Genomic DNA, 12,516 nt, shown 5'->3' on the forward strand with positions numbered 1-12,516 from the left:
GAGTGAGTGGGTGAGTGGGTGAGTAGGTGAGTGAGTGAGTGGGTGAGTGAGTGGGTGAGCGAGTGAGTGGGTGGGCGAGTGAGTGAGTGGGCGAGTGGGTGAGTGGGCTAGTGGGTGAGTGGGCGGGTGGGTGAGTGGGCAAGTGGGTGAGTGAGCGAGTGGGTGAGTGGGTGGGTGAGTGAGTGGGTGAGTGATGAGCACTGATCACACTCATCTGTCCTCCAGGGACCTTGAGCAAACGGGGGCAGGGACCTCATCTTTCTTTCTCCCACTGCTTAGGTTAGTGCCTGACACACAATTAGACGCTCCACTAATGTTTATCAAATTGATTTGAGCATGTTGCTCTTTGGAACATTAAATTTAAGCATGTTAGAACAGAAGGTTATTGTGTCCAATCCTATGCATTTTACTGATAAGGAAACTGAAGATTATAGAGGAAAAGCACTTTTCCCAGGGTTATGATGACTAATGGGTTTTGATGGCATTCATTTACCTATTCAGTAAGTATTTTGAACACCTACTATGTTCTGAGCAATGTTCTAGATGCTAGGGCTTTGTGCAGCAGTGTACAAAGCAAATAAAGTGTCTGCTCATGAAAAGCATATATTTATCCCCAAAAGTGTTTATGAATATAACCTGTTTTTGAAATACCTTTATTGCCTGGTACAGAGATGAACACTTAGAATATGCTTTAAAAATATCTGTTGAACTAGTTGCAAATAAGAAATTCCCAGTGCTAAGTTGCTTGGTCGTGCTCTTCACGGGTCAGTCCCACTGATGCTAAAACCGGGTTGCCTCAGATATAGGACCTCTCTGGCTGGGCGAATAAGAGTATGTTGCCTCTGAAACTGTTTCTGAAACTTGGGAAGGTTCAACGTCCTTTGACTGTGGGATCCCTGGGCAGGAGCCTCCCTGAAATACTGTTTATGATATTTCCATGTCAATTTGCTTATGACTTACCTTCTGTTTTCTGTTCTTCATTTAGAGCATCAGCATAGGCAGAGGAACCAGGAAGAGAGTAAGTGCTGAGATTACCGTGGTCTCTTAGCAAGATACTAATAGTGTTTTTTTGTTGTTGAAAATATTATCTATATGTTTTTAGAAAATGCAAATGAACTAAAAGAAGAATGTTAAAATCGCCCTTAAACCTACCATCCTATAACAACTTTAGTTAACATGTGATGTTACATCCTCTCAGATATTTTTATGCATATATAAAATTACATGTATTTATTTATTGATTATTTTTCTTTGGAGAAATAAGAGAGATCTATTTATTTTTAAGTGGAACCAAACTGTATATGTTATTTTATAACATGTTTTTCACATAAAATATTTAGAGTGCCTTCCATTGCTAATAAATATATTTTTATAGCATCATTTGAAATTACTGCATAATATTTTACCATATGTTCCTTAAGATTGTACCATAATTTGTTCAACCATGCCTCATTGCTGGACATTTAAATGTTTCCTTTTTTGGTTGGGCGTGGTAGCTCATGCCTGTAATCCCAGCACTTTGGGAGGCCGAGGCAGGTGGATCACTTGAGGTCAGGAGTTCGAGACCAGCCTGGTCAACATGGTGAAACCCTGTCTCTACTAAAATACAAAAATTAGCTAGGCATGGTGGTGCATGCCTGTAGTCCCAGCTACTTGGGAGGCCGAGGCAAGAGAATTGCTTGAACCCAGGAGGTGGAGGTTATGGTGAGCTGAGATTGTGCCACTGCACTCCAGCTTGGGTGACACAGCAAGACTCCATCTCACATAAATAAATAAATAAAAATAAAAATAAAAATAAATGTTTCCTTTTTCACTGTTATTATCAATCCTCTAACAAACATCAGTGCACTGAAATCTTTGGGCATATTCCTTAATATAAATTCCTACATGTACGAATTTGGGTCAAAGAGTATAAACAGTTATTAGGCTTTGATAAATATTTTCCAGTTGATATTTAGAAAGGTTATACTAATTTGTGAGTGTTCATTTTCCCACAGCCTCATGAATGCTGGATATTACTTTTGGTTGTTTTATAGTTTGCCAGTTTTATAGTGAAAAAAAAATGCATGTTTTATTTTGTATAACTTCGATTGTTAGTGAGGGTAAACATTTAAAAAAAATATGTCATGGGCCACTTTGGCAAGATGTTTAAGTGTCTGCCAGGGAAAGGCAAACCATGCTCAGCTAAAAAAGGAAACATTGATTTTTTTGCTCCAAGGACCTAATGGGACTCTGAGGCTTGAAGTAACTAAGTACAGAGAGTACTGAGTAACCTTAAGGTGGCAGTTGGGAACATAAAATAGAAATTAGAGTTGAAGTAACAGCTTGTCATCCTTTCTTGATGTCTAAATCACTTTGCATAAAGCCCTGCCTTTGGCTGTTGGTCCTAGACATTAGCTTCTGGGCTTTACAGAAGGCAGTAGGGAGGAACCAGTTCTTCTGGTCCCACTACTGGGGCCAAAGGCCTGCTACAACATTCTGAGTTCCAGCTAAGCCTGACCCCCAGGGCAGAGGTGGCCAGGATCTTCCAGGCAATGAGAACTCTGGCCTGAGCAGTTATTTTGGACTCTTTGATGAGTTGTATGTTGTACATTTTGTATTCTACGTACAAGGGGCATAGCTTGGCTTCTGGGAGTGTTTGTGAATGAAGGGGCTTCCTGCATGCTTGTCCAAGCAGAGCAGACACTCCCAAGACTCATGTGAGGTTTTTGTCTAGGATGAAGATTCAGGGACTGAAGTGGGAGAAGGCACAGATGAATGGGCCCAATCCAAAGCCACAGTTAGACCCCCTGACCAGCTGGAGTTGACTGATGCGGTGAGTGAGTAGCCTCTTGTCCTTGCTCCTTGTACCTCTTCTAGTTTCAGAGATGTGTTCTTCCTTAGTACATGATTAGGAGCTTGCCCAGAACCTGGGTGTGAGAAGTCTGCTGATACACTGGGGGATCCTCCTAAGCCTCAGATAGGGTTGGGGGGCCTTCATGTATGACTTTCTTGGTATCTCTCTCCCTCAGGAGTTAAAAGAGGAGTTTACTCGGATTTTGACAGCCAACAACCCACACGCACCCCAGAACATTGTCAGGTACAGCTTCAAAGTAAGTCATCCCCTCCTGGGCAGGGACATCTATACCCATCTCCTTGGAGTGACAGTGACTTGCTACATTGCAAAAGCCTCTCAGTAATTCTAGAGGAGAGCACTTTTAAACGGAGGTCCTTGGCTAGACTCCTGAGATTTCACATGGAGTTTTCTAGAAGTTTTTGAAATTTCTTTATGAATCTCCCTTGCAGTCTTGCTAATTGTGGTCTTAAGTGTCCTGCAGAGTCAGTCTTTTCAGGAATCTTGAAATGAATCATTTGGTTAGAAAAATGCTTTTCTCATATATGTAACACATTTTTTCCTAACATAAACTATCGAGTCTTCAAAAGCTGAGTTTTCCTCTAGCCAGGGACCTGGATGGAGTACAATTTCCCTCTAGACAAAAGGAGCTGGTCTTCTCCCCTCCCCACCCCCAGCCCCATTGGAGAAGCTCTAGCAGGCTCCAGTCTCAGCATTTCTTGACATCACAGCCAGACAGGCCTGTGACCTCATCAGGGCCCTCCTTTAGTACACATGGCATGGGTGGGTAAGTTCTGACTTGGTAGACACATATTGGTATGCCTATATAGGGGACAATACTGTTTTCACTCATAGCAATGTCAGCGCCTGTGGGTATGAACTGAAGAGAATTTCCAAGTACATTTGCGCTGCAGTGGAAGGGGTGCATATGTTTCCTATTTCGTTATTCTGAGACCCATTTGTTGCATGCTTACTGTGTGCCAGTGTCAGGTCCTATGTTAGATTTTTTACATAGAATATCTCATATAATCCTCCCATTTCTTTGGTATAAGGACTATTAATATTCTAATTTTATGAAAATTTAGATTAAATTAGATAAACAAATTACAAAAGTCACATAACCAGAATTCAAAGCAAGATTTCAACTAGTTTGTCTGACTCCAAAGCGACATTACACTGTTTCTTTAAAATAATTTAAAATATATATGTATAATATTTTGAAAATATAATAGAAACCTATGGTACAAATTTCAAAAGATTCAAAAAACAATGAAAACACAGTCAAAATGAAACCTCCCTCTCTCCCTGTCCTCTTTCCTGCAGACAAGCAGTTTCTTTTTTTGTTTTTTTGAAAATTTTATGAAGATTTAATTTATATACTATACAATTCACCCACTTAAAGTGTACAATTCAGTGGCTTTTAGTATATTTACAGGTTGTACAATGACCACCACAATTTTAGAACATTTTCACTTCCCTCCAAAGAAACCCCAAACCACTTAGCTGTTCCCCCTCAGTCTTCCATCCCTTCCAGCCCTTGGCAACCATTAAACTATTTTCTGTTTCTATAGATTTGCCTATTCTGGACATTTCATATAAGTGAAATTATACAGCATGTGGTCTTTTGTGACTGGCTCATCTCATTTAGCATGATGTTTTCAATTCATGTTGTAGCATGTGTCGCTACTTCATTTCTTTTTATTGCCAAATAATATTCACTTGTATGAATATACTACATTCTATTTATCTATTCATCAGTTGATATTCATTTGAATTGTTTGTTTTTTGGCTATTATGACTAATGCTACTATGAACATTTGTGTGCGAGTGTTTGTGAAAGATTTCTTGAACACACTGCTTCTTATTTAAGATTGTGTAGTCAACCCCTACACAAATCCAGAAACGTTTCTTTTTTCTTTCTTTTTTTTTTTTTTTTGGAGACGGAATGTCGCTCTGTCACCCAGGCTGGAGTGCAGTGGCTCGATCTCGGCTCACTGCAAGCTCCGCCTCCCGGGTTCCCGCCATTCTCCTGCCTCAGCCCCGCGAGTAGCTGGGACTACAGGCGCCCGCCACTGCGCCCGGCTAATTTTTTGTATTTTTAGTGCAGACGGGGTTTCACCGCGTTAGCCAGGATGGTCTCGATCTCCTAACCTCGTGATCCACCCGCCTCGGCCTCCCAAAGTGCTGGGATTACAGGCGTGAGCCAACGCGTCCGGCCCCGGAAACGTTTCTTGAAAGGTGCTACTCGTGAGTTTTGCAAATGGCTTCCTTTGGGCAGCCCGAAAAGGTCAGAGGGAAGCTGCCTTATCCTCCCTGATGTTATGCTGGAGCACAGTGCACTCTGTGGGCTCTTGTCCTTCTGACATCTGAAAGAGGACCTCTGTAGAATTCAGCGTGCTGGCCATGGGAAGCACACTACAGGCAAAGGATTGGCATTGCCTTGTCAATTTCAACATACTCCTCTTGCTCTTCGTTTGGGAGCCCAAGTCTCCTGGGAAAGCTCACCGTACCCAACCTTCCAACAGCCTCCCATGACTGGTGGCATCTTTCCACAGAGCTGGTTTCCATCTCATTGGTCCTGAAATAGCTTTAGGTCCCCAAAGCTGCTACTTTCCTTTGATGTGGTGGAGTAGGGAGGCAGATGGTTCTGATCTAGGCATGCCTTCCCTCCCCTCACAGAAGCAATGGAGTATGGATTTCATTCCTAAACTGAAGAGGAAGATCCCAGTCAACTACTGGGGACAGGAAGAAGGTGAAATCTCAAATAAAACTGTAAGGGTAATTTATTCCCTTGGGAATCTTCATCATGAAAATAGTTACTATTTTATTGAACATTAATATTGAGCATTTATTATGTATCAGACACTGTTAATAGGTTGTTTTTATTATTTTAATACTTACAATTATCATGCAAATTAGATAGTATTAGCCTTCTTTTATAGATGAAGAACTTAGGGCTTAGAGTGGTTAAGCCCAAAGTCATGAAGATAATAAGAAGCAGGATAAAGATTCAAACCCAATTCTGCCTGCCTCCAAAGACCATGCTCTTAACCACCGCACTGTCTCATCTTCCCATACATCTGAGTTACTGAAAGAGGAAGGGCTCTGTGGTGACTTTTAAATACAGAGATTCCCAACTTGGGTGATGGCGGCCCTTCCAGCCCTCCAGGGGCAGGGAGATCTGTGCAGCTGGACCCCATGAACTGGTTTCCTCTACTGTGAGTTTACCATAGTGTGCCATACAAACATAGTTTCTATATGGCTTGAAAAGCATTTGCAGTTCTGTTTTAAAAGAAGGAAGACATCTCAGGTCTCCAAGTCAATTTTAGTGGTTGCAAGGGTGCTGATCAATGAGGAGGCTATCTGAAGGAACCAGACTTTAAGCTCTGTGAAATAAGGGATTGTGTCTACTTTTTCTCAGCTTTATATCCCAGGCACCTGGAAAATACTTGGCACATTGAAGCTGTTCAAAAATTATTTCAAGAATGGATGAACAAAATGACCCGGGCTGTAAGCCTAATCCTGCTTCTCATTTGCTGTGTGACCCGGACAAATGCCAACCCATATCTTTTCTGGAATTCCATGGTCCTCTTGCATGGAACGAGGGGATTGGGGTTGTCTCTGAGGATCTATCCAGGCTTAGAATCCACTAAGTACAGTAAGAGAGGGCTATGCCAGGTGTGTTTGATGGCTATATCTGCCCAGGGTATGTGGTATGGCAAGTGAACTAGAAACCCTTGGCATGGAAGTAGGAGACAAGACATATAAGCCGGTGATAGGCAAATCTGGAGCCACTTGAGGTTGGAAAGGCAAGGTATTTTAAAATAAATCCTTGATGATAACTTTTAAAAAGATTGTATTTCATTTGCCTTCTCTTCCTTTTCTTCTTTAAACCAAAATGCAGTGAAAACTTCAGATTAACCGAGGATTTGGTGAGTTACATTTCCCTTTAACAAAGATGGACTGTCTTTGATCTTAGAGAATGAAAGCAGACTATATTTTGACTCCAGCTCTTTTAAGGACCCCCAGTCTGACTCAGCCCCTCTCTTCTTAGGAAGGCACATATAAGCTTATTGGCTTTGTGAACCAACTGGCAGTTCACTACACCCAGGTTGGGAACCTGATCCCCAAAGACTCAGATGAAGGACGGCGGCAGCATTACCGTGATGAGTTGGTGGCAGGTAGGACTCTGGGCCATCCTGAAGCTACAGCCCTGAGCCTGTTCCCCTTATTCTGGTCACTCTAGGGAGTATACCTCTAAGCCAGTACTTTGCAGAGCCTCTATTAACATAAAGTCCAGGCCGGGCACGGTAGTTCTTGCCTGTAATCCCAGCACTTTGGGAGGCGGGCGGATCATGAGGTCAGGAAATCAAGACTATCCTGGCTAACACAGTGAAACCCCATTTCTACTAAAAATACAAAAAATTAGCCAGGCGTGGTGGCACGTGCCTGTAGTCCCAGCTACTTGGGAGGCTGAAGCAGGGGAATTACTTGAACCTGGGAGGCAGAGGTTGCAGTGAGCTGAGATTGTCCCACCACTGCACTCCAGCCTGGATGACACAGCAAGACTCCGTCTCCAAAAAAAAAAAAAAAAAAAAAGGCTCAATAGTCGGCTGTCCTGAATAGGTCAGGGAGCTAACCCATGACACTCAGGCCAAGAACAACCCCAGGGACAGGTAGTGTCTGAAAAGCAGAAACGAAGAAGGCCCTCCCTGCCACAGATTGGGAGAGCAGGCTTAGACTTTGAACTCATTGGCAGTATCCTACCAAGGTTCTCAGGAGTCTGCCAAGGTGATTTCAGAAACAGAAAACCTCGAAGAAGATGAAGAGCCCAAGGAGTTAGAAACTGAGTCTGGCAGTCAAACAGATGTGCCTGCAGCTGGGGTACAGTATAATATCGCTCTGCGTCCCTCTTCTTCCAGCTAAAGTTGTGGATGGAAGCTTCATGGGTAACTTGGGAAAGGAGGAGGGAGACCAAAGGTGAGAAAAGAGGCTGCAGGTGCCAATGTGTCTGGCAGCATCACACTCTCCTACCTCTTTCCTATCGCAGAACAGGACTTGCCCCATCTCCCAGTTTTCTACCACCTTCTCACAGCTGAGTCCTGATCCACTGGATCTTTATTTTCAGGCAGCTGAAAAAGTGACTGAAGAAGAATTGATGACTCCTAAGCAGCCCAAGGAGCGAAAGCTCACTAACCAGTTCAACTTCAGTGAGAGGGCCTCACAGACCTTCAACAACCCTCTCCGGGTAGAGCAATCCCCACCCTAGCCCCTTTGCAGCTCTTCACTGTGCCTGGCAGGGAAGAAGCAGGCCTGACCCTGGCCCAAGCAGACTTCAGCCTGGCAGGGGTGACCGGACAACAGATGCTACAGTTTATCTCCCCAAGGAGAGCTGAGAGCATGCGTTTAGGTTTCTGTAAGCTATCCAGGCAGGAGTTTAGAGGGAGTAACATGGAGGCTAGAGCTCCCAAAACTCCACTGGGAGACTTCAACTGGATCTGGGCTTTGTAGAGGGGTAGAAATTAGGACTTGGGAGGGGAGGCCACAGTGTGTTCAGGGAACAGGAGGCCTAGGAGCCAGTTCAACTGAAGTTGATGATCTCTGTGATAGACCAGCTGGCAAAGGCCAGAAAGTTCCCTGACTCATAAGAGAGGTTCCTGAGAACCAGGCTGAGGGAGCCTCTCAGGGTTTCAGGTGAGAGACTCACACGTAAGGGCAAGTTCTATAGAAATGAATCTATAGATGGAGGGCGAGGTCTACAGGGTGAGTTTTTGACAGTGCCTCGTCACCCTGTGTGGTCCCTATGCTGACATTTGGTAATCTGGGTGATACACAATGGGAAGGGGGCACATTCCCCTGATGGAGCCAGAGACCCTTGTATTAGAGAGGCCTTCTCAGGGCAAGGGGTGTTAGTCTGATGGCCTGCCAGGGGCTGACCTCTATGCCCTGGCCTGGCATCCTGCAGATCTGTTCATCCCCCACTTGGACTGTGCTTTGGTTAAAATGGGCACAGTCAGGCTTCCCTGCCCCTGCTTTCTAGCTTATACTTCTTCTGAAGGAGGCCAGAATGGACACAATATGGGCTTTGAATGCATCATTCAGTTCTTTACCCAAGCCCCTCTTTACTTGCCCAGCTCTGTGTCCCACACCTCCATCAGCCCCAACCAAAATGCTTCTCTCAAAGATATACTGTTAGAATAAGTGAGAAGGAGTTGAGGGCTTTCTGTGGGTCTCCTGTTGTCTTGTTCTTTAGGATCGAGAATGCCAGATGGAACCTCCTCCCAGGACAAACTTTTCAGCCACAGCCAATCAGGTAAGACCCTGAAACCCCTTACCACCCACCTCTATGTATCCTTTCCTCATTTAGCAGCAAAGGCAACACTGGGTCAAGGGCTCCTCTGGAAGTCTGCCCTCCTCATCTGCTTGTCTCTCTGCTCACTGTCCTGAGCATCCAGGCTCTGAACACCAGGCACATGAGACAGTAAGTCCCTATCCAATGAGCTGTGGGCCAGCCACATGACTCAAGGGCAAGGTTGTCCAAGCTGGAAATAGGCATGGCTTCTGGATGGAGCTTCTTCCATGGCCAGGGGAGAACATTTGTTTCCACGGACTCTCTGGAACCTGTGGCACTCTGTGACTCTGTGACTGACTCCAAAGTGTTAGCACTCTGACCCTGCCCTCCCAGCAGCCTGCAGTGTTCCTGCAGCCCCTCTTCAAGTCCTCCTGGATGGCCACGCTTATTTGAACAGGATATGGTGCCAGGAGACCTGATCTCAGACCTCACATTTTCTGTTCATACTTTAAGATCCTGAGCAAACCATGCCACTTTTACTGCCTCAGTTTCTTTCTCTGTAAAGAGAGGATGACAAGCTGCCTCACAGAGTTGTTGGAGGGTCTGAATGAGATAACAAAGATCGGAGTACTTTGCAATGTGGAATAGGAGACTGTGGGGGAGTTACTAAATGTAAGGCTTGCTTATCTGACCTCCAGGTTGCAGTGACTGCCCAGCTCTAGGGAGCACACGGTGTGATCAGGGGCATTTGCCCAGCCCTAAATCCTTGCTGCTTCCTCTGCTACTATCCTTGGGCTTCTCTTCCTGTCAGATCTATTTATCAAATGTTCCTTTACCTTTTGCTTACTTCCTTTTAATGCTGAGGTGTGGTCAGTGCCACAGACAGCCAGCCTGAGCCAGTATGTTTATGCCACGTCCAGGGGTAGGGGCGGGGAGATGAAGATATATACATAAAATATATATTTGAGACAAGGCCTTGCTCTGTCACCCAGGCTGGAGTGCAGTGGCACAGTCTTGGCTCACTGTAATTTCTGCCTCCTGGGCTCAAGCGATCCTCCCACCTCAGCCTCCTGAGTAGCTGGGACCACAGGCGCATGCCACCACACCTGGTATATTTTTGTATTTTTTGTAGAGATGGAGTTTCACCATGTTTCCCAGGCTGGTCTTGAACTTCTGGGCTCAAGCAATCCACTTGCCTCAGCCTCCCAAAGTGCTGGCATTACAGGTGTAAGCCACTGTGCCTGGCCTATTTTTTTTTTTAATGTTCTAGTTCAGAGTCTTTTAAATCACCAACAAAAATGGGAACTAGCCTGATGTTTGCCCATTTGTTCTACCTGCTGGGGGCTGCATGCTAGAACAATGTTGATATGTAGCTGAAGACCCAGCCTCTGGGTTTCAGGGTATATAAGCCCAGCCCAGAGATGTCCTTAGAACTCTTTCATTCTTGTTCCAGAGCTGATTGTTAGTAGGGAAGACAGGTATTGAATACATAATTCCAATGGGCCAAGTAGAAGATGCTTGTGGCCAGCGTTAACATGACCAACTCCTTAAGTCTTGAAGGCTGAAAAGAGCTGTCTGGGTAAAGATTTCACCTTATAATTATCCTTCTCATCTCACCCTTGCCTAGTGGGAGATCTATGATGCCTACATAGAGGAACTTGAGAAGCAGGAAAAGACCAAAGAGAAAGAGAAGGCAAAGACTCCAGTGGCTAAAAAGTCAGGGAAGATGGCCATGAGGAAGCTGACGTCTATGGAGTCTCAGGTTTGGTGTTAGTTCCTACAGCTCTGCCACAGAATTTCTGAATGAGGCCTTGGCTGTCTTGGAGGGGTTCACAGATACTTAAATCAGGGGCTAATGTTGAGGTATAAATTGTTCTTTCCTTAGGGGAAGATGTGAGGAGAGCTACAACTGCCTCTAGCGTTCCATGCCTCCCCACAGTAAGATAGATCTGGAGGCTAGCAGTATTTCAGAATTATTGAGCTAGAGGGTAACAGAAGACATGTTCCTTATTGAAAGCACTATATGCCTTCTGGAAGGGCTGGGGAGTCTGCTCAGGGTGGGGGTGGGATGTGAGGGTAAAGCACCACTTCCCTGGGCAAGGGCTTATAGGATTTGGGAAAGTGAGATGTTTTTTCACTTTCAGTACTTGAGTTTACTTGTGTCCTATACTGTAGGTGAATCTTCAGGGCCAGGAGCCATATCAGAGATGATCATAGGTACCACCAATGCTAGGCCAATGGATTTAGCCACCCTGGGCTAGGTTTTCCATGAAGAGCCATGTAGAAGTCATTATAAAGGTCATGGTTGGGGGGCTCACTATGGGTCTAGCCAGCATAGGTTTGGGGATCATCATGGGAGTCACAGTGATGAAACTATAGGGAGTCACTGAAGGGAGGGTCGCCACAGGGAGACGCTGAAGGGCCACATTTGTCCGTTTAACAGAGAGAAATCTGGATCAGGAACCAGAGTCCCATTGTGGATCAGGATGGGTTTGACTTGCAGTGGCATGGGAGGGACAATGTCCACAGGAATCTGGGGACTGGTTTCAGCACCTCGGAGAGTTCTCATGGCTGCTCTGGGGGAAGTGGTTCTGCTCCACTCCAGAATTGAAGCTGGACCAGTTAAAGGAAGTGCTGCTTCCTATGCCTAAGGTGTGTCCACTCTTGCTTAATTCTGTTTCATTATCCTGATCATGTCACATTTTAGGGGAAGTTTGAGGGTCCCCTGCCTTGGCTTTATAGGAGCTGTCCCAATGCTGTTTTATTCAATCACTGACCACTGACCAAGTACCTAGTGATCACGGTCGTGCTGGGTACTGGAACTCTGAGGTGAAAGATGGAGCCCCTGCCCTGCTACTTTGTGCAGACCCTTGGCTTCCCCTGATCCATTCTCTAGAGGTTAGAGGCTTCACAGGGGCCACTGGCCTAGGTCAAGGTTCACATGAAGATCCATCGGGGTTATGAGGTCTATGCTGGGACCCATGGTTGCAGAAACCTCAACTATAATCACCAGGACCTAGAAACCAGAAGAAAAGTCCCTGTGGCTGAGACTAGAATCTGACCTGTGTTCTAAGCCTTGCCAGAGTTGGTATCTAATATCCTCAGGGATGAGGGACCATCCCTCTCCATCACACTGGACTCTTCCAGCTTAGCTGACTTAGAAGACTATGGTACAAGCAGGTTCCAGCCCTCTGGACTAAGTCCACATGGGAGGCAGGACACCCTCCCCAGCCCCACCCAGTGAATGCCTTGGTGTGCACCCTCTCCCCAAGGCAATAATTAGAAATCCCAAGTACTGGGCCAGGCTGTCTGTGCAACACAGTGGGAGAGGCAGTCACCTTCCCCATTGCCCAGGCCCAGTACTTGAGAAGAATGACACCGCTTCCTCAAA

General features: G+C 45.3%; 1 protein-coding gene across 1 annotated transcript in view; it reads left to right on the forward strand.

The window, feature by feature from the left end:
• Positions 1–12,516, forward strand: part of DNAI1 (dynein axonemal intermediate chain 1) — a 65,207-nt gene that overhangs the window by 26,379 nt on the left and 26,312 nt on the right. Inside the window, exons 2-9 of the mRNA XM_073021741.1 lie at positions 986–1,018; positions 2,717–2,815; positions 3,012–3,092; positions 6,888–7,014; positions 7,593–7,717; positions 7,962–8,081; positions 9,087–9,146; positions 10,753–10,887. Coding sequence (XP_072877842.1) covers positions 986–1,018; positions 2,717–2,815; positions 3,012–3,092; positions 6,888–7,014; positions 7,593–7,717; positions 7,962–8,081; positions 9,087–9,146; positions 10,753–10,887 — 780 coding nt within the window. The remainder of the gene's footprint in view (positions 1–985; positions 1,019–2,716; positions 2,816–3,011; positions 3,093–6,887; positions 7,015–7,592; positions 7,718–7,961; positions 8,082–9,086; positions 9,147–10,752; positions 10,888–12,516) is intronic.

This window comes from Chlorocebus sabaeus, chromosome 12 (assembly GCF_047675955.1).
Source record: "Chlorocebus sabaeus isolate Y175 chromosome 12, mChlSab1.0.hap1, whole genome shotgun sequence".
Taxonomy (NCBI): Eukaryota; Metazoa; Chordata; class Mammalia; order Primates; family Cercopithecidae; genus Chlorocebus; species Chlorocebus sabaeus.